At 35.5% G+C, this 27,828-nt stretch overlaps 1 protein-coding gene across 5 annotated transcripts; it reads left to right on the top strand.

The window, feature by feature from the left end:
* The first annotated feature begins 3,764 nt into the window (after positions 1 to 3,764).
* LOC107866119 (DNA-directed RNA polymerase IV subunit 1) lies at positions 3,765 to 27,730 on the top strand. 5 transcript variants are annotated; one of them, XM_016712303.2, is made up of 20 exons: positions 3,765 to 3,976; positions 9,731 to 9,842; positions 10,442 to 10,535; positions 10,773 to 10,893; positions 10,995 to 11,116; positions 12,352 to 12,387; positions 12,462 to 12,686; positions 17,120 to 17,257; positions 17,358 to 17,453; positions 17,545 to 19,455; positions 21,047 to 21,216; positions 21,309 to 21,372; positions 21,442 to 21,569; positions 21,835 to 21,980; positions 22,939 to 23,204; positions 23,781 to 23,954; positions 24,320 to 24,457; positions 25,492 to 25,748; positions 26,958 to 27,069; positions 27,244 to 27,730. In XM_016712303.2, the coding sequence occupies exons 3-20, from the start codon at positions 10,449 to 10,451 to the stop codon at positions 27,403 to 27,405; spliced, it is 4,353 nt and encodes a 1,450-aa protein (XP_016567789.2). In that variant the 5' UTR covers positions 3,765 to 3,976; positions 9,731 to 9,842; positions 10,442 to 10,448; the 3' UTR covers positions 27,406 to 27,730. The 5 variants fall into 5 exon arrangements, with proteins under 5 accessions (XP_016567789.2, XP_016567795.2, XP_016567800.2 ...); XM_016712309.2 differs by having other exon boundaries at positions 3,766 to 3,976; positions 9,711 to 9,842; XM_016712314.2 differs by having other exon boundaries at positions 3,766 to 3,976; positions 9,711 to 9,842; positions 12,465 to 12,686.
* Positions 27,731 to 27,828: the final 98 nt, after the last annotated feature.

Raw genomic sequence — 27,828 nt, forward strand, 5'->3', positions numbered from 1 at the left:
TAAACTCAATACTTCTAATCAATAGCGAATAAATTTCATATATCTTGTAATATCAACCTACCTATAAATGGTATGTCTAGTCCAACTTTTTGCTACAAAAAAAGGTATAGTTAGAAACTTAAAATTCTAAGGACCGATTCTACTGAATTTAGTAATTGTAATATAAACTTCATATTTATATTAAGAAATTCGCTTAATATGTTTATATAAATTGTTTAGAATTTTAGTAAGTTACGTCTCTTAAAAACAAAATTCATGAATTTAAAATTTTGAATCTACCACTATTTTATGATATTATTAGTAAATACTTCTTTGTCTTAAATTAGTTATTATATTTTACTTTTTAAGTGTTAAATAGTGTGAACTTTGATCATTAATTTAAAATATATTTATTTATGACATTAATATAAGATATTACACCTTCATATAATCTTTAAATATCTAAAACGGTAGAAGTAGATATATCCAAATTAAAAGTATCAATATAAAATTGGGAGAACAATAAATTTGTTTCCACAAATTTTAAATTATAGTAAATCCTACATTGTCACAATTCACATGACTAAGGTTACATTACCAAGAGAATCTGTGTGAAAAGTGTAGATCATTTTGTTGACACCAAAATAATTTATTGATGTCCCCACTTTGCCTCTTTTTCCACTCAATAAATTAAAGGCACATTTTTCTTGTTTTTCCTAAATGTATTTACCTATCATCATTTGATACCCTAGACCCCCTGCAACATTTTTCCTGTTTGGTCGTAAGTTAAGGAAGAGTTATTTATATATTAATTAAAAATTGTAGTATAATTTTATATATTGTAAGGTCATAAAAATCTAGCATAAGTTATATTTGATGTTTTCTTTCGATATAAAATGTGTAGCATTGACTAATATAATATTTGATTCATATTTTTTTTAATGATTAATACATGTATAAATTGTGATGAAACATATATACTGTTAATAGTTGTGTTAGATATACCATTATTATTACAAAGCTCGTCCAAATATGTCCTTATTATTATGAAAAAACTACCTAAATTTCCAAAAAAAAATTTCATATTTATTTATTTATTAATTTAGTTATTCATTGTTTCACCATCTTAAATTAATCACAAAACATCTCACAATAACCTCAGATATGTGGATATATGTTGTAACACTCAAATACATTTGAGTGCATGTAATCCTTAAATGTAATCGCCTAGATATATGTTGTGATCACGCGAATACATGTTGTACCCTTAAATATATGTGAATACATGCGACTAAATCTAAATACACAACAATATATCTAAGGCTGAACTATGTATTCATATCTTAATCATGTATTTGAATCTCTTAACATGTATCTACATGTATATAGAGGATTCCTTGTTTATAATATATTCGTCAGACCATAACTAACTATGTATTTCAACTATATTGTATTCGTCTAAAATTTATTTGAGAGAGTAATTAACTACTATAGTAGTGGAATTTCTCTCTCTCTATATCCTTATTGTTATAACGTTGGTTCAAATATGTTTTTTTCTTTGTTATTTTTTTTAAATTGTAATTTAACTCCAAAAATAATTATCTCATTAGGATTCTTTAATATATTCCCAACTCTTCAATATATTCTAAATTATTTGCTATAAAGCCATAAAAAAATATCCGATTTTTATTGAATGAAATGCCACAAAGCCATAAAAATATTCGATTTCAATTAAATTATCCGTTTTCTAGTTTAATTCAATTCAAAACCATCTAACTAGTTTAACCCTAAATTCTAAATCATGAAATCATAATTAAAATCTCAAATTCTTCAAATTTTCTATTCGAAACTCCAAATTATAATTTTATTTATTTTTTAAATATAAAATTTGATCTATAAGTTCATGGAAAAAAGACACTATATTTTAAATTTTACAAAAGAAATACTCAGAATCGGTATGGAGAGATTATTGATATTATATGATTTATAAAATTATGTGCTCGTAACCACATTTATTTATAAAAGAAATATGAGAAAAAATGTGATTAATTAATTCTACGTCTTAGAATAGTTTGCTATCATATTTATCAACTATAATTTGTCCATATGAAAAAATTGTATGAGAATTGAGTAAATTGTGGTGATTTTTGTAATTTATGAAGTTTCTGTATTTATAAAAGAAAATAAAACTTAATAAATTGAAATTGCATGTCTAAGAAAAATATTAACTTAATGACAATTTGATTTATACTATGCTTTGGTACCACATTCCAAATGAATTCAAAATTGGTATAATAAACATGACAACTTGATGAAAACAAATTGAGTAATTATTAATGGAGCATTTTTTTAAAGATTATATCAACGAAAAATGTGTCACATAAATTTATATAAAAATGATGCAAGGCCGTATATTTTTATTTATGTCATGGTTTATAAATGATGCAGACCACTTTATTACATGTTCAACATCATAGCAATTTAATTTACATTATAATTTCATATTACATGTCCAAACAAATTCAGTTGGTATGATAAGCATGACAATTAGATAAAAATAAATAGAGTAATTATTATTAGAGGCTCATTTATTTAAAAAATTATATCATCGGAAAACGTGTTATATAAATTCGTATAAGGACAAAATTAGTGATGAAAAATATGTCACATAAATTCAACTAAGAAATACCAGGATAGCAAATATATAGCAGCAACAATAATATACTCAGTAAAATTTTGCAAGTGAATGTTGAAAAGTAAAGTACACTGCCTTGATGGTATAAAGAGACAATTTTCAAAAGATCTTCGATTCAAGTATAGTAAAATTAGCTACAAAGAAGAGGAAAACGATAAAAAAAAAATCTGACGGCTAAGAAGAAAATAATGTAAATTCTACCAGAAATATAATAATCAATCACAAAATGATGCGATAAGCAAAACACAATAAACAACAATAATAATAGGTATCTACTGTTAAATCCTGAGCTAACATACAATGATGCAAGACAACACTCCTATTTGACTAACCTTTTATTATAATACACGTCTTTCATATTTCCCTATATAGGTCATATCTTTGGTAATATGAATACGCGCTATGTACTGTCTAATCACTTCACCCCAATAATTCTTCGACCAATCCCTATTCGTATTCACTATATCTAACCTCTTACACCTCCTCGTCGGTGCGTCTAAACCTCACCTCATCACATATTTGAACCATCTCAATCTCCCTTCCCTCATCTCATCCACCATAAAAGCCATTTCCATCTATCTCGAATAGCCTCATTCCTAATTCCATCATACTTACTATATCCACTCACCCTACGTCAACATAAAGCGCGTCACATAAATTCGTATAAGGACAAATACTATTAATGAAAAACATGCCACCTAAATTCACTCGAAAAAATTAAATTACATCATCGAAAGCGCGTCATATAAATTCATATAAGATTATTTTCTCGAAGAAATAAGTAAAAAAAATAAAATTACTCTCTTTATTTATTTTACTTGTCACATTACGCTTATTTAAAATTACGTAAACCGCATGAATTTTGATAAATATTTTAATTTTTTTTAATTATATTATATTATATTAATATAAGAATTAGTATCTGACAGAATCCAACCCCCCTGCAGCGACGCCACTTTGGGTTTGGCTTTTTTTGACAATAATACGACGGTTTCAACACCCCACCCCCTCCCACGCCACCCCACCCCTACTCCTCGATTGCTGAGTCCATGTGGCTTACCAAAATCTACCCTCACTTGTCTTATTATTTACCATTTTGCCATTGTATTTGTGTTACTAGTGTATTTATTTCACAATACTATTCCTTTTTTTCTTGAACCTTTCTGCTTTTAGCTATACTGATTAAAGTTCTTCAGCTTTTTTCAGTAACAAAGACAGTAGTAGTAGTAGTCCCTTCATCTTCCCCCCTAGCCCCAGTAAAACAAACCACCCCAAGTGAAGTGCTGTTCAGCCTTGGCAAAGGTATGTGTTAAAAATTTGATCTTTTTTTTGGTAAAGATGGAATCTTTGTCATGTTTTGATTAATGGGGTTGTTGATTCTTGATTGTTGGAGTTCAATGTGGTATGTTTATGTTGAATGATCATTGATTCTGGTTGGTTTTGTTGGTATAAAGGTTGCATTTTTTTGGGGTAAAAATCAAGTGTTTGGAATGTTTTGATTAATGGGGTTGTTGATTCTTGATTGTTGGAGTTGAATGTGGAAATGTTAATGTTGAATGATCATTGATTCTGGTTGGTTTTGTTGATGTAAAGATTAGTTCTTTTTGTGTATATGTTTGCTTTTGTTTTGCATGTTTTTTGATGAAGAGGAATGGGGTAGGGGAATGTGGATTACAAGTAAAGTTTTGATTTTTTACTTTGTTTGGATTAATGGGTATTTGGTGCTAGTTTATAGAGAGGAAGGGTTTTGAAATCAATGGGGTTTTGGACTTTGGTTCCCTTCTTTTTTTGGTAAAAAAAAAAAAGAAACTTTGGCTTTCTTGATTCACACTTGTGAATTTTATTGGATAATTTGCTTTTTGATGATGAAGCATCATCGTGAACAGCGTCTTTATGTCTGCGAGGTAGGTGTAAGGTCCGTGTACACTTTAGTCTTTACCCCTTCTGAGGCCCCGCGTATGGGATTACCTCTGGTATGTTGTTGTTGTTGTTGATGATGATGATGAAGCATCATAAATGATTGTAAATGTGAATATATATTATTTGTTGGATGATATTTTTTTCAATAAAAGGTTTCGCAGTTGAACTGTATGCACCGACATGCAGTTTACCGTCTTTGTTTAGTTACATTGATCAGTTAATTTCTGTTATTTTATTAGGAGAAAGATTATGTTTTGGTTGGTTGCTGCAGATCTTTGATGAATTTGAAGTTTGAATGCTCTATTATTAGGGAAAGGAGAGTCTCCCCTGCTTATTCGAGAACATTTGGGGTTAAGCCTCACCTTGCAGATAAAAAGTGTAGTTTGAATCAGTTTCATTACCTGATTTCTTACTAGGATGGAGGTTAAGTTGTTGTTTTTCTCCTGCCAAGAGATTGCCTTTTATTTTTTTTTGGAAAAAGAAAAATTGATTTGGCATGATTTTAATCGAAGAAAGTTGATTTTTTTAATCAAGTAAAATTTTTTATCAACAATATACGTAACATAATCCCACAAGTGGGTTTGAGGAGGTTACGATGTACGCATGCCTTACCTCTACCTTTGCGGGGTAGAGAAGCTATTTCCAATAGACCCTTGACTCAGAAGATATGTAAATGACGCAGAAAAGTAAGCAAGGAAATAAAAAGACAACAAAATAACAATGTACGAAATAGTGCTAGTCTAACCACCACTTTGTAGAACTTACCTTTATTCCTTGATGACACATTCTTATTGTATAGTACCCCAAAGGCGAGCCTCTATTTCACCCATCCCGGCTCCAATACATTGTGCCACGTCATTGTCAATCGCCCCATCTCATTGGATTATAGACCCTAAGATACTTTAAGTTTTCTCTCTCTTGTATGACTAGTGCTTCAGTCTTCGCTTCACGCATCATATGAGTCTCATGCGTTATATTACTGTACTTGCAGTCCATGTGCTTTGTTTAGTCATGCTTCACTCGAAACCTTCCGACTCTAGAGCCTCGCTCCAAACTTCCAACCTATCAATAACTCCACTGTGCGTCTCGTCAACCAATTCTATGTCACTTGCGAATAACATACACCATGACACCCCTCCCCTTGGATATGTCGTGTCAATTCGTCTGCCGCTAAAATTTTAACAATATGCAAAAGATTACTGTATACAAGTATACCAAAAAGTAGAAACACTACAAAAAAACATATGGTTCTGTGAACGACACCCAATTTTCTATATAAACCTTGTGGGTGCAGGCCATGTGAGCATAGCTGTTTAACCATATTTTGGATTAGATTTATTTTGGGGCATTAGCTGTGTTAGAGTGTATAGTATCTCGTATATCAGATTTATAAGGGCGTCTAAAGAGGTTTATAATTCTCACTGTTTCCCCTCAAGTTTTTGAATTTGATGCTTAGGTTCTTTTACATGGTAAAAGAGCCATACTTTATTAACCTGTTTTCACAATAATTCTCTTTAGCTATTCTATTGCATTGGTCGTCCCTCTTATCTAAACCTATTGCGCCTGTTGGGATTTCTCTAACTAATTCAGCATATTGAGTCGGTACTTTAGGAACACTTCTTAAAATGTCAACCCGTAGAACCGGGTTTAAATATGGGGAAGGGTGTTAAAATATATAATGCATATCATATAAATTAGAAAGGTCTTAATGCCCCACTCATAGCTTTAACTAGTTTACTTGCTGAGGTTTGTGTGGTTATTTAAAAATATTAGTGACTTTATCAAAGAATTATTTTCTAAATTAAATACAATTCGAGAAGGCGAGCAAATTCTTTTACAACTATAAAGTTTCAAGCATTCCTTAAATTATGCACATTATTAAGAATGCTTTGCACATGTTCTAACTATGTGAACATACTTAAAAAAAGCAAACAATCAACAACCAAATCTGCAATGACAAAGTCTATTTATTGACCATTATTCTTAATTATGGAAAGAGAATGGTGAGAAATTGTGGTTATAGTTACGGGGTTTCGTTTAAATAAAAAATGTTTGTAAAAAGGTATTTGAGCACCCAAGGGTAAGGCCTAGTGGTCAATGAAGTGGTTGAGAGCCATGCGGTCTTAGGTTCAAATCCCAGCAGAGACAAAAACATTAGGTTATTCTTTCCATCTCTCCTAGCCTTGACGGACAAAATTACTTGGTACCTATTGCTGGTGTGAGGTGGTAGGCATTCCTTGGAATTAGTTGAGGTGCACAAAAGCTCATGTGGATACCACGGTCATCAAAAAAAGAAAGGTATTTGATCATCTTTCCGGAACTGGGTATTTATAAAACGTCTCTTATTCTAATACTTTAAAAGAGCAAAGAAAAGGAGGATAAATGAGATGAGATTTTGCTCCCTCCACGCTAAGAAGAACATGAAGAATTTGTATAAGAAAGTCGTGACACTTCAATGCATCTGTCATGGGTATGGAATTTTCAAATGCAAATTAAAAAATAACAATCTTGAGATATATGAATCTGGGTGCTGCATAACTACTTTGTCATGTCTTGAACCTCACTCCGCTATCGGTTGCTTTATCACTCCATTAAAAAGTTGAGTTCGTAACTACTTTGTCATGTCTTGAACCTCACTCCTCTAGTGGATGCTTTATCACTCCTTTAAAAAGTTGAGTTCTCAGACAGTCATTCAAGTAAAAATAATTATCTCAGACAGTCACTTTTCTTTGTTTTGTAATAGAAAAGTCATTTAAACTGCCACTGTCTTTTTCGTTACAAGTCAAAGAAATATGACTTCCTGACATAATTACTATTGGTTGAGTGACCGTATGTGAAATTATACGCTTTAGGATAGGGGTGTTTATACACATTTGGGAGTTGTAAAGTTCTTAAAATGATCTTTTCTCGTGCCAAGTTTTTTCTTCTAATACAATTGTTACCTTACTCAAAAAAAAAAGAAAAGAAAAGAAAAGAAAAGAAAGGAGGAGTGGGGCATTTTCTTGGTCATTGATGAAGAAGCATTGCTTCTACCTTTCCGCTTTTCTTGGAAGGAAGAGAACGCACCTAAGAGGAGGTAGAGAATCTGGTAAAGACATGACTTTTCATTTTTTTTCCTTTTAAAGCTTTTGACTAAAAAAAATAGTATTTTCCTTTTGAATAAAGCCGCACAATTTGGTAAGAATGAGATAAATGCACACAAAATATTGAGTAGGAATACTGACGGTAGGAGGTGCCCCATTACTCCTTCGTGACCCTTCTTTACCTTTTTCTACTTTTTATTTTTCTTACAGTCTTGTGTTGGTTACACTTCTTTTGAACCGAGGAGAAGGAAGAGATCACACCTATTGAGGAGGAAGAGAATTTGGTAAAGACATGACTTTTCATTTTTTTTTTCCTTTTAAAGCCTTTGACTAAAAAAATAGTATTTTCCTTTTGAATAGAGCACACAATTTGGTAAGAATGAGATACACGGACACAAAATATCGAGTGGAAATACCGACTATAGGAGGTGCCCCATCACTCCTTCGTGAACCTCCTTTACCTTTTTTCTCCTTGCTGTTTTTATTTTTCTTACAATCTTGTGTTGGTTACACTCAGTGGCGGAGCCAAGAAGTTCATTAAGGGGGTTCGAAAGTGCACACACGAACTAGCCGAAGGGGGTTCAATATATACAATATATACATAAAAAATAATTTTAACCGTGTACAAATAGTGTAATTTTTCGCCGAAGGGGCTTCGGATGAAACCCCTGGATATATGCTAGATCCGCCAGTGGTTACACTTCTTTTGAACCGAGAGGAAGAAAGATGACACACCTATTGAGGAGGAAGAGAATTTGGTAAAGACGTGGATTTTCATTTTTTTTCCTTTTAAAGTTTTTGATTATAAAAATAGTATTTTCCTTTTGAATAGAGCACAATTTGGTAAGAATGAGATAAATGGACACAAAATATCGACTAGGAATACGGACTATAGGAGGTGCCCCATCACTCCTTCGTGATCCTCCTTTACCTTTTTCTCCTTGTTTTTATTTTTCTTACAATCTTGTGTTGGTTACTTCTTTTGAACCAAGGGGAGGAGGAGAATACACCTATTGAGGAGGGTCTGTCGAAAACAACCCCTCTATCGCACAAAGTAGGTGTAAAGCTTGCGTACATCCTATCCTCCCCAGACTCTAGTGTGGAGAGTCTCCACACTGGGTATGTTGTTGTTGTTGTAGTAGTTGTAGTGGTCAAGTGTAGATGTTTATAGAACTTATCACTTTTGGCCTAATGGGGATAGCTAGAAAATTTCACTCTTTGAAACTTTTGGATTGGATTCTCTAAAGTTATATTGGCGGGGTTCTACTTCTTGTGTTGTACTTTTTACCTTCTATATTAGTGGCGTTCTTTTTTTTTTTCCAAAAAGCTTGGTAACTTTGTATTATATCACGTAGTAATGGGTTGTACTGAAACCTTACATACAAGAGTACTCCTAAATCCACTGCTCTATATCTACTTCCTTAAGAATCAAATACAACTTTGAAGTATAACTGTCATACATATCTACCGGCACATTTGGAAGTCATGATCAAATACTTGGATGAGAACTTCATTTTCATTTTCTCGTTGTATCTTCTTGTGTGCAATTTTTATCTTTGTAGAATATCCATCTTGGCATTCACATTTTTGTGAAACTCATCCTTTGGTTATGCAGCGGGTAACTATTTTGTATAACTTACCTTTTATTTTGTTAGTATCGTCTGTAGCACTCTTGTTTCATCTTCATCTATTGTCCCATGTTCTCATAATTAAGAATCTTATCGAACTGCTTCTACCATCTTGGGTGAAGAAGATAAGTTTTGCAGGGTTTTAGAGTTCTATGGTCATTTATTGACCTTAATCTAGGAAAATTACTGATCCTATGTATCACTTTGTACATCTTACCTGCGGCTACATTGTTACCTCCTTATGTGCTCTTCCAAACCATAACACTATCTTAACAATATCATCAAATCGCCAAAAAAATTATTAAAATTGGCTCTGCTTGTAAAACATTGTCTCATAAATGAAAAAACAACTCAGTTTTAGCATCTGGTATTTGAAAATGATTGTTGGAGATCTTTGTATTGTAGGCTGACAAGTTCACATCCAGGTTTTGGTTTTGAGTTGACTGTCCACAGTCCAAGCCCAGACTGGGCTAGTCAGGCTTACAACATCAACAACAACAACAAACCCAGTGTATTCCCCACATAGTGGGGTCTGAGGTATAATTCTTCTATGCTTCATTTTGATGCAAGTGATTGATATCCATACAAATGCTTTTTTGCATGTGTCTCATATTAACCTCTAAAGTTATTGCAAGGCACAGTTAATGGACTTCAAATCCCTCACTTTAGTTGTCATCCAAGGAACTAACTATTCTAGATGTAGAACTAACCATATATATTCCAAATCTTTGATATGCTAAATGTCCATGGTTGCTTTGGGAATTTCAAATTATCAAATCAATTTCTTTGGGAAGAACTGATCCCAAGTTTGACTAGAATTCTTTTTAATTTATAATGGTTTTGTTCTGTTGTAAATATTAAATAGACCATTTATTTTATTAAAAAATTCCACAAGGTTATGGGTTTATTTAATCTAGCGAGATATAATTGCTATGTGGGCCGTGATCGTACAGATGGTTGTCAAACGATGGACATGTGTTCTTAAACAAAGCTTATTTGGCTTGTCCTACTGCATAGGGACGGATTTAGTTCGAAGGCATTGCTGAAGTATTTTCTAAATTGTTACATGAATTATGTTTACTTTTCTTCTGTTCTTTCTTTGTAGTATACTCTTGAACCACTTTGTTATTTTCCAGAGTTTAGATGGAGCTTGATCGGAATATTGAGCAGCAAGTGCCAGAAGGTATTCTGAAGGGCATAAATTTCAGTATCTTAACGGAGACTGATGCGGTAAGTATTTGCCAAACTTTTGGTGTAATTTAAATTAGAAAGTTTTTCTGCTTTGTTCTCTTGGTTGCTTGCTATGGATCTACTCCTTCTGGCCAAAATATAGTAGTTCTCGATTTTCCTTTCTGTCTGCCATTTTTTTAAAAATAAAAATCTCTTTTCTCTACTAATAATTATTATTACAGTACTACTTCAAAAATTGGCAGCTGATTCACATTTCTGCATTTCTTGCTTTTCTAGGTCAAATTGGCAGCTAAGGTAATTGGAGCAGTTAATGAAGTAACAGATCCTGCATTAGGGTTTCCAAATCCGATCTTTCAGTGCTCCACATGTGGTGCAAGCGATGGGAAAAAATGTGAAGGTATGAGAAAAACTGATGATTTGATAATAGCTGATGTATTGCCGCTTTAACACCTTCAGGGGAATTAATCGTTATATTTTATCCTTTTGCATCCTTTCCAGGTCATTTTGGATTAATAAAATTTCCATATACAATTCTGAATCCGTATTTCGTATCGGAGGTTGCTCAGATCCTGAAGAAAGTATGTCCAGGATGTAAATCTTTGCGTCGTGATAAGGTCAAGGTCAGGTACTACATACTCAGTACTGAAACTTGATACCGTATCACTAAAAACGAACTTTAGCTGCACAGCTTATTTTTCCTGTAACCTATGTGGTCAGCTATTTGTGACAAGAATATCATAGTAAATTCTTCAGGTTAATCAGATAATGTGAAGTAATTCCTTTTTCTAATTCAGTTACTAACAGTTGTTTAGTGTTACTTTAGTAAATGAACTTGCTCCAAGTTCCACCATTTATAAGTTTTAGCTGATGTAATTTGGGTTCTGACTGTAAGGTTTATGGAGATAAAACGTGTTGGCATATGTGTTGTGGTGAGATAGGATACTACGCTGGTATCCCGGACTGCAGCACTGTACACAGAATAGATGTTATTTTTTGTGCAGTAGTATTTACAACTGTCTGCATTTTCACTTTCGCAAAATGAGATCAGTTATACCAGAACTTGATTAAGTATCAGGTTTGAAGGGTGGAAATAGCAACTTCATTTCATTATAAAGAATATAGCAGTATTATGTCGCGCCTTTTTGTTAAGAGATCATATGCAACAGAATACTGGCTTCTAATTTCCTAAGCCAACTGGATGTGAACACTTCTCTCTGTAAATGTCTTGATAAGAAGATGGAGGCCTGAAAAGGCGAAATGCTTCAATCAAACCAGTAAGATGTAACATGCTTCTTAAATGCGAAGCTGCTGTTGTATTTTGATAATGAAACAAACGGCATGCTACATCTTACTGGTTCGATTGAAGCATTTCGCCTTTTCAGACCTCCATTTTCTTATCGAGACATTTACAGATAGAAGTGTTCATGTTCAGTTGGCTTAGGAAACTAGAAGCTATTATTCTGTTGCATATAATCTCTTAGCAAAAAGGCGCCATGTAATACTGTCTGGAAGTAGTTCAGAATGCTCGTAGCCAAGCAATGGAGAGAAAACAGATATGAGCGCATTTTTGAATATGACATTTATGTGCGTCTTTCTTTCTTGTGGTGAACTTTATCTTATGGTTATTCTTGCTATTGATTCTTTTAAGAAAAAGGGAAGCCCAGTGCACTACCGCTATGCGCGGGGTCCAGGAATAGGCATTAAATATGATTCTAATAGGTATTAAATATGTGCTCTATTTATTTTACAAAAACCCATGTTTTTATGGGTTGTTGGTTCAGTACATTTGACATATGGATATTGCTGCTGTTCTATTTGCTCCGAGGGTGATAAGTCTTTGCTTTGCCTTTTCCAGGGTGCTGATAAGACATCTGCCTGCAAATACTGTGATGTGAGTCTAATTGGTTGTAAGTTATAATATTCTTTCCCTTGTTTTTAATTTATTGACCTGTATCTATCTGATAGCAGGGAACTCTAGGTTATCCTCCAACGAAATTTAAAGTGTCTCCTAAAGACATGTTTGGGAAGACTGCCATTATCGCTGAAGTGAATGAAAATGCGTTAAAGAAGCAACGGGAAATTACTGGAGTAAGTTTGGCTTCTGACTATTGGGATTTCATTCCACATGATGCACAGCAAGATGCAAGTTTAAGTTCCTCCAATTACAAAAGAGTTTTATCACATGCTCAGGTAGCTATATTTCTTACCAGATTCATTTGGTTTCTTGCACTCTCTTGTCTTGTCAAAATTTCACCATGTTTTTTGTATTTTAAAATAATTATTTTGAGGAAGTAAAACTTCTATTTGTTGTTTTCTTTTGTTGATGATACATCTTATCTCCTACTGATTAGATACAACTTGTTGATTAAATAGCCTTTTCACTGATATATAAGAAAGTGTCTATTGCTGAAGACCTTCAGATAGCACATATCTTTTGCCCTTTCAATTTGTAGTAAAATGAGAAGCTTTCTGCTGTCTTTTAATGCATGTAGCACATTGGTGGAGGGTGAGATGAGAAATGTATACTCAATACTCCTAAATTCTGCTGAATAAATAATGCTATGTATGTTTAACTTTGAATAAGGTGTTTTTCTAATCTTCAACTTGTTTATTTTAGAAGGTTTGATAATACCTTAATGGACACCAGTACTTGCACCGATTTTAAAACTGTCCTCCTTCTCCCCATTTTCCCATGTAAAGTGCCTCCTCTATTTGACGGAATGAATATAACTAAACGCCTCTGATCATTGATCATGCCTATGTGGAGGCTCAGTAACTGATGTGGCTACAGTGCGTGCTAATCACATTGACAAAGCGCGTGAATACAATTTTTTTTTTTAAATTTTCTATTAGAAAAATTAAAAAGAAAAAGAAGTAATGATAAATCAAAAGGAAAGCTAAAATGTTAAAATAAAAAGAGAAGAAAAATTCAACCCCTTTTCTGTCGTTCAGTCATCCTTCCCGTTTCTTTTCCTTCTTTTCCGATCCCCCCTTTTTCCTTTTTTTTTTTTTTTTTTGGATGAAGTAAGTTCCTTTGTCTTGAGCTGGGGTCTATCGGAAACAGCCTCTCTACTTCGTTAGAGGTAGTGGTATGGTCTGCGTACACTCTATCCTCCCCAGACCCCACGATATGAGAATCTACTGGGTTTGTTGTTGTTGTTTTGGATGAAGTAAGTGATTTCATTAAGTTTCATTGGCTCTCTGAGCCTGCTTAACAGCCTCCTTTTGCTTTTGGTTAGCTCCCAATGCTTATGGAGCTTTTTGTCTTTTGTAGCTAACATCACTTTTGTGATCTTTGCATCTTGTTGATGCCAACAACACAATATTTTACGTCATCCAAAAAAAAAAAGGTAAGTGATTTCATTAAAGGCATCAAGTTGATGCAAATAGTACAAAATTTGGTGAGAGCAAAAGTGAGTTTGTTAGCTCCATTACACTGAGCCCTAAATTAAAGATAAGTAGCTAAACAAGTCCAAAAAAATTGTTTGGGGAGTTTACAGGGAACAGATTACTCCAGCTATATAAAACTATAAGACACTTAGCCTTGACACTGTGAATAGGAGTTGCTAAAAAAGGGCAGCCCGGTACATAGGGTCCGGGGAAGGGCCGCACCCCTAAGGGGTGTGAAGTAAGGCAACCTACCCTGATGCATTAATGTTGATTCCACGGCTTGAACCCGTGACTTATATAAGTTGTACTTAGACAACTTTACCGTTGCTCCAAGGATCCCCTTCGTATTAGGAGTTGCTATTCCGTCAAAACATCTATGGTTCTTTTCTTTCCAGATACACCAGGCAGGGACCATTTTCCAGATGGATCTACCAACTTTCCAAGAACTTCAGCATATGTAAGCATCCTTACCCCTCTCAGGCATGACCAACTGAGTTGAAAAACTGAAAAGGAGATATTCCAGACATCTGTAGCAACTGAGCAATGTAGTTGTAGGTGACTGGTGGTTTCAATTCCTTGTTTTCACATGTAGCATCTTTTGACAATGTGTATGTTCTTCTGTTGAGTGTATGTTGAGTCAAACGTGCTTCATAGAGTGCTGTCCAAGTGAAACAAACCGATTCCCCCTTTTCCTGTCACGTCTTATGTCATACCTGAAATAGAAATTCCTCACTATTCTTGGAAATGCTTAAGTGAAAAAATAAGCCCCATGCCTCGTCCCCAGTCCATGTCCATTATAAATATAAATCGGACTGTTTGAGGTTCTGATCTGTTTGGCTTCACGCTCATCTGAGGTTGATGTATGGAGATGAAAAGCCAAAAGTAGATATGGCTGATTTTGTTTTATATGTGAATTCTTTTATAAACAATAAGTTTGGTTGAAGAAAGAGCTTGCAGTTACTGTAGTACGTACTGTAACTTTCTTTAGATTATTCTGAATATACAGAAGTGCATGGATGGAGTTCAGTTGTGGAGTTTTGGAGAGAGGTTAAACAGAGAGAAAAATGATGGACCAATCCCTACTGGTGATGATTCGGGGATTTTGGATAATAAAAAATTGGGAAAGATCCGAATACCTAACATATTGTATATGGCTCACAAATGCCCTCCTCCTACCTTTTGGTCTAAAAATACCTCAACCTTTGTTTTTGGTTCAAGGATACCCCTCCTTCCACATTTTGATCTAAAGCTACCATCAGCTCAAATTGAATTGATTTCTTTTAGCTAATTAGTTAATTCTAAGACTTAACTATTTGTTCTCAAAAACTTAACTTTTTATTGATTCAAATTTCTAATATTAACTCATCCCAAATTTAAAATATTTAAGTCAACTATTTGAAACGAAAAAAAATTATTTATATTGTCAAACTTTTAAGTAACAAAGAATAAAGGAAAAAGGACAAAATTTGGCTAATTAGTTTGTGAGAAGAGAAAAAATATTATTGAATTATTGTAACTACATTATTACATTGAGGCCCTATTTATAGACAATACATTCCAATCCTTTTCCTAATAGGACACTACATTACAATCCTTTTCCAAGTAGGATTTTATATGCTACTCCTATTCCTACTCATATTCTAATACTCCCCCTCAAGCTGGTGCATAGAAGACATATGTTCCAAGCTTGTTATGGATGTAACTAATATGAGAATCGGTGAGGGACTTGGTGAGGATCAACAACAACAACAACAACAAACCCAGTATATTCCCACATCGTGGGGTCTCGGGAGGGACTTGGTGAAGATATCTGCAAGAAAACTTATAAGAACTGCTTTGGACGTCTTGGAAACCTCAATTGAAACGGAACAAACTGAAAAAAATGATCCGAAAAGTAGTAAATATTGCCATAAAGTTGATGTGTCGCTGGAAAATTGCCGAAAACTGGTATAAAATATACGGGTCATCTCGAAATCAAGAAACGAGTAGATCTTGACATGAAAGTCAACGGAAACTTAGCCGAAACATGCTCACACGCCGGATTCTTAGATTTGATGGCTGAAAAGTGACTACAATCTGAGGAAAAAAAAAGTATATGGGTAGGGTCGGAATGATGACACGACCCTACTGAAAAAGAGAAATATGTGTAGGGTCGGAATGATGGCACGACTCTATTGAGAAATATAAATTATATGAGTAGGATCGGAATGACGGCACGATCCTGCTGAAAAAGAGAAATTATATGGGCAGGGTCGGAATGATGGCACGACCCTATTGAGAAATATAAATTATATGAGTAGGGTCGGAATGACGGCACGATCCTACTGAAAAAGAGAAATTATATGGGCAGGGTCGGAATGATGGCACGACCCTACTGAAAAAAATCTGAGGAGTCACCGAAAAGACGTACGGAACTATGTAAATTAAATCTGAGGAGTCACCAGAAAAATGCATGGTGCTATGCAACTCAGATATGAGATAGTAGTCCCGAAAGATGCACGGTGCTACGCAAATCATATATGAGAAAATAGTCACCGAAAAAAAGTACAGTGCTAAGAAAAATAGATATGAAAAAGTAGTCACCGGACAAATGCATGGTGCTACGCGAAGATATGAGAAAATAGTCACTAGAAAGATACACAGTGAGTCAGTGACCCAACTTTTACTAACATAATCATTGGCCAGACGGGTGGCATATATGAATTATAGTTGCCCGCCGGCAGCGGAAACTCTTTGATTCTTTACCAAGATCGTGGAAGCTTTGATACCATGAGAGAAATATAAGAGAAAATATTATTGAATTATTGTAACTACATTATTACATTGAGGCCCTATTTATAGACAATACATTCCAATCCTTTTCCTAATACGACACTACATTACAATCCTTTCCCAAGTAGGATTTTATATGCTATTCCTATTCCTACTCCCTCATTTCCTAATAAAAAATTCTTTATATTGTCAAACTTTTAAGTAACAAAGAACAAAGGAAAAAGGACAAAATTTGGCTAATTAGTTTATTCGAAGACTTACGGATTTGTTCTCTAAAACATAACTTTTTACTGATTCAAAATTTTAATATTAGCTTATCCTAGATACTAAACCTTTTTAATACTGCCAAGCTTCGTGATGGAACAGCGAACTACCTAACTCTGTGTTTTCACTAGTGATTTAAGTTTGTGCTGTCTTTGCTTCTGTTCTTTGGTGCATCTGACTAACTTTCTTACATTTAGGTATATAGCATTCTGAAAGATGTTGATCCAGGGTTTCTTGAAGGACTTCTCAAAAGAAAGAATTCTATCTTCATGCAAAACTGTCTTTTGACTCCTAATTGTCACCGTGTCACAGAATTTGGACAGCACATGATATTTGTAAGTGAGAGAAATCTGTCTTTTTTTTATCGCATCATTGATGCCCTTTTTGGCACTCAGCTTTCTAATACCTGGTCACATGCTGCTTTTAATGTCCCAGGATGAAAGTAATAGGCTTTACAGAAAGCTGATTGACTTCAGAGGGACAGCAAATGACTTGAGCGTGTGTGTTTTCGATCGAATTAAAGTTTCCAAGGTAAGAAATGCAACCACATTTCTGCTTTCTCTTTCTTTGGTAGCTTTTTGTGGAACTATGTTACATTTGAATTGAGCCTTTACTATTGCAGATACGTGCAGAGAGATCGATAATAAACGATCCTGCTGCCCCTGCTACTGGTTTGAAGTATGTGAAAGAGTTGGTTCTGGCAAAACGCACAAATCATGCTTTCCGCATGGTTGTGGTTGGTGATCCTAACATAGAGTTAGGTGAAATTGGTATTCCATGTCATGTTGCAGAGAATCTCCATATGGCCGAACCTCTAAGTTCACGGAATTGGGAAAAGATGACTGATCTCTGTGATCTTATGATTCTTCAGAAGGGAGGGATTCTCGTCCGTAGAAAGGGTGTCTTAATTCGTGTTAGTGTAATGGACCAGTTGCAGAGAGGGGATGTTATACATAGACCTCTTGTTGATGGAGATGTTGTGTTGATAAATCGACCTCCTTCTATCCATCAACATTCACTAATTGCTCTGTCTGTTAGGATTCTTCCAGTAAATTCTGTTCTTTCAATCAATCCTCTTGTCTGTTCTCCATTCCGTGGGGATTTTGATGGCGATTCCCTTCATGGTTATGTTCCCCAATCAATCGATTCTAGGATTGAGCTTAGTGAGCTTGTTGCTCTGAATCAGCAGTTAATTGACGGACAGAATGGTCAAAATCTTCTTTCATTGAGTCATGATAGCTTAACTGCTGCTAATTTAATTTTGGAGCCTACAGTTTTCTTGGACCGCGTCCAGATGCAGCAGCTACAAATGTTTTGTCCTCGTCAGATGGGTATGAATGCTATCATAAGAGCACCATCAGGAAAGAGTTATTGGACTGGGAAACAATTATTCAGCTTGCTTTTGCCATCAGACCTTGAATATGTTTTTCCATCAAATGGAGTTTGTATTAGTGAGGGGGAAATTTTGACATCTTCTAGTGGGTCTTCTTGGCTGCGTGATGCCAGTGAAAATCTTTTTTATAGTCTTGTTAAACACCATGGAGGTGACACTCTTGACCTTCTTTATGCTGCACAAGCAGTTCTTGGCGAGTGGTTGTCCATGAGGGGACTTAGTGTTTCACTGTCCGATCTTTACATATCTTCTGATCTATTTTCCCGTGAAAATATGATTGATGAAGTCATTTCTGGTTTGCAAGAGGCAGAACGACTGTCTTATATCCAACTGCTGATGGTAAAGTATAATAAGGATTTCCTTGCTGGAAACTTAGAAGAAAGCAAGAACTCCATGGGTTTTGATTTGGAGTTTATGTCTATCATGCAGCAGAAATCAGCTTCCCTGAGTCAAGCTTCTGCTACTGCTTTCAAGCATGTTTTCCGGAATACCCAGAATTTGGTGTATAATTATGCAAGCAATGATAATTCATTTCTGGCTATGTTAAAAGGTGGCAGTAAGGGCAACCTGCTAAAACTGGTCCAACACAGCATGTGCCTTGGATTGCAGCAGTCTCTGGTTCCATTATCATTTAGAATACCCCGCCAACTTTCTTGTGATGGATGGAATAGTCATAGAACAAATCTTGTTTTTGAGAAAGCACATAAGGTTCCTGAATGTCCTGGTCCTTACATTCCGTGTGCCGTGGTTGAAAGTTCTTTTCTTGCGGGTTTGAATCCTCTTGAGTGTTTTGTGCATTCATTAATTAGCCGTGATAGTTCTTTTAGTGGACATGCTGATGTTTCTGGAACTTTGAACCGCAAGCTTATGTTTTTCATGCGTGATCTGTACGTTGGATATGATGGAACAGTGAGGAATGCTTATGGGAATCAAATTGTGCAGTTCTCTTACAATGAAGCGGACCAAATTTCTTGTACTACGGGCACTGGTGAAACAGTAGAAAGTCATAACCATGCTACTCATGCAATTGGTGGTCATCCTGTTGGTTCATTGGCGGCCTGTGCCATTTCAGAAGCTGCATACAGTGCTTTGGATCAACCTGTCAGTGCACTTGAGTCATCGCCTTTACTAAACCTGAAGGTTTTCTCTCTGTCTCTGCTGATTATACTTTCCAGACTCTATACTATGTTATGCTGGCTAAATCAATATTCTTAAGGTTTTGTTCTTGAATGCTATGATCTACTTACATCTCTGTCAAATACCCTTCTAGAAAGATACATATTTTAGGAGCATTCTGTTGGTATCACCTGCTCGACACACACACAAAAATAAAATAAATTTATAGCAGTTGCACCAATTTTCAGAAAAAGGTTCTACTAGCATCCGGAAGTCTTGTCAATAAAAGTGGAGTTCTAAAGCTTGCCTGAATAATACCTTATTTAATTGGCAAATTCTATTGTCAACTTTGCGAGTTCGACCTATCCAGAAAGTCTAATTTTTATAGAGCCACAAGTAAGATTAATAAAAAAAAGTTCTTTCTGGTTTGCATTTGCTTTTCTATTGCTTTTTGTGCAGATTCTGCGTGCCCTTCCAGACCTGAACGAGATCCCTGTAGGCCTTTATCCTGCTGAAATTATCCAATTGCATAGAGAGGCTGAAGAGAATGCTGCACTGTGTGGCAGGCTGTTGCACGAAATCTGTGTGCGACCTTTGATATTTGTCATAAATTTCACAGTCTATTTTAGAGACCTTCTGCTTAGTGGCAAATAAAGTTGCTGAGTGATCTGTGAACTCCATTGCTCTTAGAATAAGATGAGCGAAGTTATATCTGCAATATAAGTTTGATAGGCCAGTCATCTTGAAAGATCTTCCATGCTCCCTATTAGCATTGACAGCAAAACTAGTATGGATGCGATGCGACAGTGAAATTAGTGGACCATTATGGTGGGAAGAACTGGTTGTTTGTGCTCAATATTATCATCACTAGAGAGCTTGTTCACTGTGAAAATTCTAAAGCTTCCATGTAAACTTCTTTTTTCTTTCTTCATGGGGGGTTCAAGGATTTGTTTTTGGATTCCCATGTATTTGCATCTTCACTTAACATGCTCAAAGGCTATTGCGATGGTAAAACATCGTGTATGTGTTACATGTTGACTTTCTAACCACTTGTTGCAAGATTATATGCTCTGTAATATTGGTGACATTGAGCTGATTTCTGGTAGTCCGCAGGGGTGGAGCCAGCCCTTTGGTAGGAAAAATATACTTCCTCCGTCCCATTTTATGCGTCGCCATTTCCTTTTTGATCGTCCCAAAAAGAATGTCACCTTTCCTTATTTTATTTGGTAACTATTTAATGGCATCATTCCCATTTTATCTTCAGTGGGACCCACTTATTAAGAAAAGACAACTAAAAGGTAAATATTAAAAGAACTTTAAGAGGGACAATTTTGTGAACTTCATAAAGTCATCACTTATTTTATAAACTCCGTGCCCGGTCAAATGGCGACACATAAAATGGGACGGAGGTAGTATCTTTTATATATGATTACAATTATTTTTTATGTATCTATAGTAGGTGTTGAACCTCCTTCGGCTAGGTTGTCTTCAAATATTGAACCCCTTATCCTGGCTCTGCCTCTGGTAGTCCGTAGTCCGTTTTTTCCCTTTTAAGTTATTCTTGTTGCTGAATTGCCTTGTAAAATTTTTCGATATCTGGATGTGACTTTTACAGAAAATATTAGAATCTGGAGTAGGGAGTCGTAGTGGCGAGAAAACTGCATCGCTGTTTCTTTCAGAAAGTCTTGAGAGATGGGCTCATGGTTTTGAATATGGGGCTTTAGAGGTCAAGGGTCATCTGGAAAGGCTTCTTCTTTCAGATGTTGTTTCTACAGTAATGATATGGTACACTCCCTACATTTTCATACTTATGTTATCAAGTTTTGTTAATATCCTTTTCATTATTTCTTTTCTGACCAGAGATTTCTACAATGTAGCTACTCCCCCGAAACATGTAAAAGCCCTCACAGTCCCTGGGTCTGTTATTTTCATATAGATAAGGTAATGCAATGAGACATTCATTTCTTATTATTTTATTGGTTTTGTGCTCTTAAATTTCCGTTCTCTCAGGAAAATGTGAAGACGAGAAGGCTGAAAATGAGATCAGTTGTAGATGCTCTTAACATGAGATATAGAGCCGCAAAACCGACAAAACCGAAAGCAGGAACTGACCTTCCTGACCTGCGTATAACATGCAAGTAAGATGTTGCCTTGTGTTTCATCTTTAAATTTTTACTGGATGCATGTAAATGGGAATATGAGGAAAGTAAATTTAGTTCTTGTTAAATGTTTCAAGCAGGACTCTTGACTTCATTGCCAAAACTGTTCAGTTATTTGGTCCCAGCTTTTAATGTTATGAAATCGAACCATTCTGAATCCTCAAATAACTTTATTGCACTTCTACCGTCTGTTGGTCACTGTTTGAGCCCTCGTATTCCCTTAATATATCTTTTAAATGTGCAGGGATTGTTCAGTTGCTGAAGGTGGTAATAAGAAGTCCAAAATTTGCATTACAGTTTCCGCTGTTGAGACCTCAAAAAATTCTCTATCACTTCGGGATACACTTCGTGATTTGGTGATTCCATTCCTTCTTCGGACGGTGATAAAAGGTTTAGAACGTCTTTCTTCTTTGGGAATTACTGCTCAAGCCGATGTCCTTGAGCTATTTTCTTGTTTAGTCATTCTCCTTTTTCGTGTAAAGCTGTTTCACTTGTGCTGTTATTAACAAAGAACATGGAATCTGTTCCTGGCTTGTTATGAAGGAGTTTCACTTGTGCTGGTTATGAAAGGTCATGTATTCATAAAACTGGAAATCCTTGTCTGTCAGTGTCCAATCCTGCCGATGACTATTGAATCTATTCCGATTATGTCTGCAGGACCAGATCGTAGAATCATTAGTGATTCTATCTAAAATGTGGTTTAAATGTTTATATTGTTTGGAAACTATTGTCTCTAGGGTCTCAAATCATTTTATAAATTTGTTGACAAGTTTAATTTGGGTTTTGAAACCACGAAGTATACTTGCTATTTACCTATGGATTGGTCCTTACAGCTTAGTTTGATTTACTGATGTTGCTATAAAGGTGTAAAGAAGTAAAAAAAGAGAAACAACATTTTCTTGCATGAGTTTGCTTGAAAGGGAATTAAAGGTTAAATTTAAATATAAGATGTTGTTCCATGAATGAAGATGGAGGCTTTATAAGAGATTTAATGAGCTTTGTAAAGATAAAGTTTACAGATAAGTTTGGCATCTTGGATATTTAGTTGTCTAAAGTCATTTTTATCATTATATCCTGATCTTCATTAAGAAGAGCGTAATTTTCATGTGAATTGTCACACTTCTGTGGCCTCATTAGATCTTGAAGTAATTGAATCCTTTCAGTCAAAGATTGTAGAAGATTAATGAATAGCATCTATCACACTTTACATTTCAGAGTGACTTCAAATTGTAGACATTTGTTCTATATTGAAAAGTGTGGCTCATTGTCTTCTTGTTAGATAGCTTTTCTTTTTCTAAGGAGCTGCTATTCTGCTAGCATTTGATTCACTGTTTCATTTTTTTTTTAGGGTTCTCCGCATTTAAAAAAGTTGATATCTTATGGAGAGAATTGCCCAGCCCATTGAAATCTTCCAGAAGCTCTACTTCTCCCGGGGAACTATATTTGCAGGTCTTCATGTCGGAAAGTTGTGACAGAATCAAATTCTGGAATGCGCTTGTGGATAGTTGCCTCCAGATAAGGGATTTGATTGATTGGGAACGCAGTTATCCTGATGATGTCCATGATCTGACTGTAGCCTATGGGCTTGATGTAGCATGGGAGTCTTTTCTATGCGTAAGTTCTCGCTGAGATGATCCCTATTTTTGTCGCAAGTTTCAACAGCCGTTTCATTTTTTTTCTGTTGATTTTTTTCAGACCACATTGTCCTTCCATACTGGTAGTCATAGTACATCTCCTGTAGTTTCTTGTCCTTCAATTTCTGTTGCTATCTTCTGTCTCTTGGCACTTCCATTATCGCATTATTCTGTTGTTGTTACTGATCCTTTTTTTCCAGAATGCTTCATCATACTTTTTATAGTATTTTGCCATGATTTCTTCACTTCCATTATTTTTTTTCAATCTGCTTTGATATGCTTTTCTTTGAGCCGAGGGTCTATTGGAAATCGTCTCTGCCTCTCAAGGGGGGGGGGGGGGGTGGGTAAGATCTGCATACACTCTACCCTTCCCAAACCCCATTTGTGGGGTACACTGGGTATGTTGTTGTATATTGAAACCACATTGTCATTACCTTGATGTTAACATTATTCCACTTGCCATTCCTTTTATTTCTTACTCCTAGAATAAATGATTACAATTCTTCTTCATTAACAAAACAAGGTACAATTCTGATGATGTTGAGTTGAAGTGCAGAAACTACATTCAGCGGTGTCTGAAACTGGCAAGAAAATCCTTCCTGAACATTTAGTTCTTGTAGCAGATTGTCTCACAGCTACAGGGGAATTTGCTCCCTTGAGTGCCAAAGGGTTGTCAATGCAAAGAAAGGCTGCTGGTGTTGTTTCACCATTTATGCAAGCGTGCTTTTCGGTAATGTGATCCACATTTTAATTTCTTTTTTTTTTTAGTCAAGTGAAATTTTTTTATTCAAACCAAGTATGTTATGTACATGCTATTCTATGAGACTCTAGGAATAGCTCTCTCAGGTAACTGTCCAAATTAAAATCCTCTTCAGTCCAAGAATTTGCTAGCTAGCAGTAGTACAGATATAGCACATTCTAGGAAGGGTATACACCTGTCTACGTGTGGCAGCAGCTGGGTCTCTTGATCATTGAAAGTTGTCTCTATTCTCTCTCTTACAGTTTTTCCCATTCTCACCATTTAAGTTGTACTAATATGTTACGGAGATGTATCTCCAAGTTTTGAAATTTTGTTGCATATTGAACCCAATGCAGAATCCAGGGGATTCGTTTGTCAGGGCTGCCAAGATGAGACTGAGTGACGATCTTCAAGGGAGTTTAGAATCATTAGCGTGGGGGAAGACTCCTTCCATTGGAACGGGTTCGTCGTTTGACCTTATGTTCTCTGCAAAGGTATGGTTCAATTTTTTATTAGTGAATTTCATATTTGTTTTTTTTTTTTGGTTTTACTAAGCTGGTTTTACCAATTATATTGCTATGATCTAGGATGGATTGGGATAATGTTCCTTCTAATTGTGAATACGTATATATAAGTAGAACGAACTCATAACCCATTATTGACATTACATGTGAAGTATTACTGCGTAACCTGAACATATTGACCTAAAGGAAGCTAAGATAATTTACCAATGGGAGATCATGTTACTTTTGGAAAGAGCATTACTTGTATTATTGACCAACCTAGACTCTTTTGCTTTGGCAATTTTTTGAGAATCTGATCCTCACCTCCATTTATGATTTTAATCATCTTTTGCACCTCCTTGGTTCCATGCTAATGATATTCTAGTCGATACCTTTTCAAAGAAACAAACATGCATAATAAAGTAATTCTTATCTATCATTGCACCTCCTTGATATGGTATCATTTGTATTTGTTCTATAGAAACATAATTTTATTCCGTTTGGCATTATTCCCTCTATAACTACCGTTGTTCCATCCCCCTGTACATTTTATGGATCTGGTAGACCTAGTTAGTAATGTGATAAAATGATTTAAGACTTCGGGTAAGGGTCTGGAGAACGCGAATTAGGATAGAAGGTTAGTGCGTGTGGGTGAGTTGTAGCCTGTACTTAGGTGCGCTTTGGAGTAACCTTGCTAGTAGTCCTAGGACTTTGCACATAGGGTGGAGTCTCTAGTTAGGAGGGAGGGGGGGGGGGGGGGGGGGGGGGTTTTGCAGCTTGTTAGTATATAGTACTACTTTGTGGGTGCAGTATTTCTGTTATTTCATCTTGTCTCGTGTTCTATTACGACTTTATTTACTATTTTTGTCTTGAGCCGGGGTCTATCGGAAACAACATCTCTACTTCTTAAGAGGTGGTGTTATGGATTGCGTACATTTTACCCTCCCCAGACCCCACCAGGTGGGTGGGAATTCACTGGGTATGTTGTTGTTGTTGCTCACATATCTCTTAACCTTTTTCATCAGGGATATCAGCCGGCTAAACCAATGGATGTGTATGCTCGGTTGAGCAGCCATGTCACAGCGGATAAGCCAAAGGTGATGGTGACTCCTGATGACGATATTGAAATGGATGGAAAGTCTCTTGCTCGACGTCTTTATAAGCTTGATGATCTCAATAAAAAGAGTTGTAAAAGCCAGTGGGCAATTGCAAAGCTGAGAAGTTTGCTTTCATTCAATGACATAAAGAAGCTCTCCCAGTCACTGAAGCAAATGTTGTCCAAGTATGTCACAATTCCTAATTCATTACTTAAAAGTATGTCAATGCTTCTTTTTGTGCAATTCCTAATTCATTCCTTTTAATACAAAAGAAAAAGAAAAAATATCAATGAGAAGATTCAATTCCTAAGTTGTAGCTTCCAGATTCCCTTTCTGCAGGCTTTTGATGTTTTCTATGTTTACTTGCTTCTTTTGTTTCAGCAGTTTGTACTCATTTATCTGCTTTTTAACAGGTTTAATGAAATCTATTCTCTCTAGGAGCTATTTGAAACAACGCTCTTGATGTTACTACACTAGTTTTAATGTTTTGTATTTTCATTGATACAGTTTATCTCTATTAAGTTGTTATTTTTGGAGTTGACTTATTTTTTCTTGTGTTTCTTTGAAATGAAGTTTCGAGGTTATCAGGGTTGCTAACAACCTGTTTAAAGTTCTGTACGATGAACAAGGTCTTTTGTAATTGTAAATATTGCTGCCGCCTGCCAGCACTATCTTGGTGCGGATGAATATACTGTTACCTTTCTAGAAAATCCCGTTAAAGTTCATTAATATGCTGAAATGAGACCCAAGTTCATTAATATGCTGAAATGAGACCCACCTAACAAATTTAACATAATCACTTCGACATATGGAGTTCTCTAATATTGTTGCAAGAATTCTTCTTCCATGCCACAAGGTTCTCCATTTTCTTTAGTTTTCTGCTGGTTCCAATCAAAAGGAAAAAAGCTGTTTTGTGCAATTTTCTTGTGCATTTTCCTTCTTCCTATATCCAAATGTGTTCTCTTTCTTTCCTTTTTTCAAGTAAAGGCTTATGTTTCGAATCCTTTGACAACATTTCATATGTAGAGGCTTCAAAACCGCTCCGTTGGACCTGAATATCCATAATTGAAGTACCTTTATTCTTCATTTGCAACTGACCTTTTCCTGATAAACTGACTACCTAAGAAAGTAAAAGGCGTTGTACTTGTCAAGACTTTGGTGATGTCAGTCTATGTGCCAGTCCACATTAATGTCGTTAATGTTTCTTCACGCATCTTCAATTCTGCAGAAGTATGCATAAATCTGAGGAAACCCATAATATTTGGCTACAATTTGCTTGTTTATGTATTATATTTCCTTTTCTTGTCGCTTACCCTGCTCGTTTTTTTTTCTTTTGAAGTGACTCTTCTGTTTCAAATTTCTCACGTACGCATAATTGTTAAAAAATGGTGCAGATATGCTATTGATGGCGAGTTGAGTGAAGCAGACAAGTCCATAGTGATGATGGCATTACAATTTCATCCTCGAAGGAATGAGAAGATTGGTACAGGCGCGCAGGAAATAAAGGTGATCTGGATGAAAATTTTCTTGATTATTGAGAAATACTAACAAAAGCCACGATATGAATGCCAATGCTCGGAAAGATTGGTTTAACATATTTGGTTTAAACCTCGCCATGTTCTATCAATACCTTCTTTGTTTTCTGCTATGTCTACTCATGGTCTTTTCATTTTATCGCAGATTGGTTACCACAAAGAGTATGAGGATTCCCGCTGCTTTATGTTGGTTCGTCCAGATGGAACAGTTGAAGACTTCTCGTATCGCAAGTGTATGCAACATGCTCTGGAACTGATTGCTCCTCAGAAGGCAAAAACCTCTAAATGGTTGAATGGAATTTCATAATAAGCTGTTTTGATTCACTTGGTTACGGGTATGGTATGCGTAGTACATTTGGTGTGTCTCACATCTGGTGGCACGAGTACGTCAAGACAGATGACGTACTCATGTAACATAGCTGTGTACTAAATCCGTAAACCGATTTTAGGTTTGCCCCGTTATCTTATGCTTCTTTTTGCTGCTCCCACTAAGGTTTGTTTGCCTTTCATCGAGTCTAAGGCAAAGGGAAATTAGTGGGAGTAGCAACGAAAAGCTCTGAGGGGCTTTTATGCATTTCTTCTTGTATTAGTACAATGTTTTTATCAATGAAAACAATTTGCAGACTTCCTTATCTTCCCTCTTTTCTTTGTATGAATTGTTGGTCACGGGTTCGAGCAGCAGTAAAGTTGTTTGTTTTCTTCTGATCTATAGGTCACGGGTTTGTGTCAT

The sequence above is a fragment of the Capsicum annuum genome, chromosome 1, assembly GCF_002878395.1.
Source record: "Capsicum annuum cultivar UCD-10X-F1 chromosome 1, UCD10Xv1.1, whole genome shotgun sequence".
Classification (NCBI taxonomy): domain Eukaryota; kingdom Viridiplantae; phylum Streptophyta; class Magnoliopsida; order Solanales; family Solanaceae; genus Capsicum; species Capsicum annuum.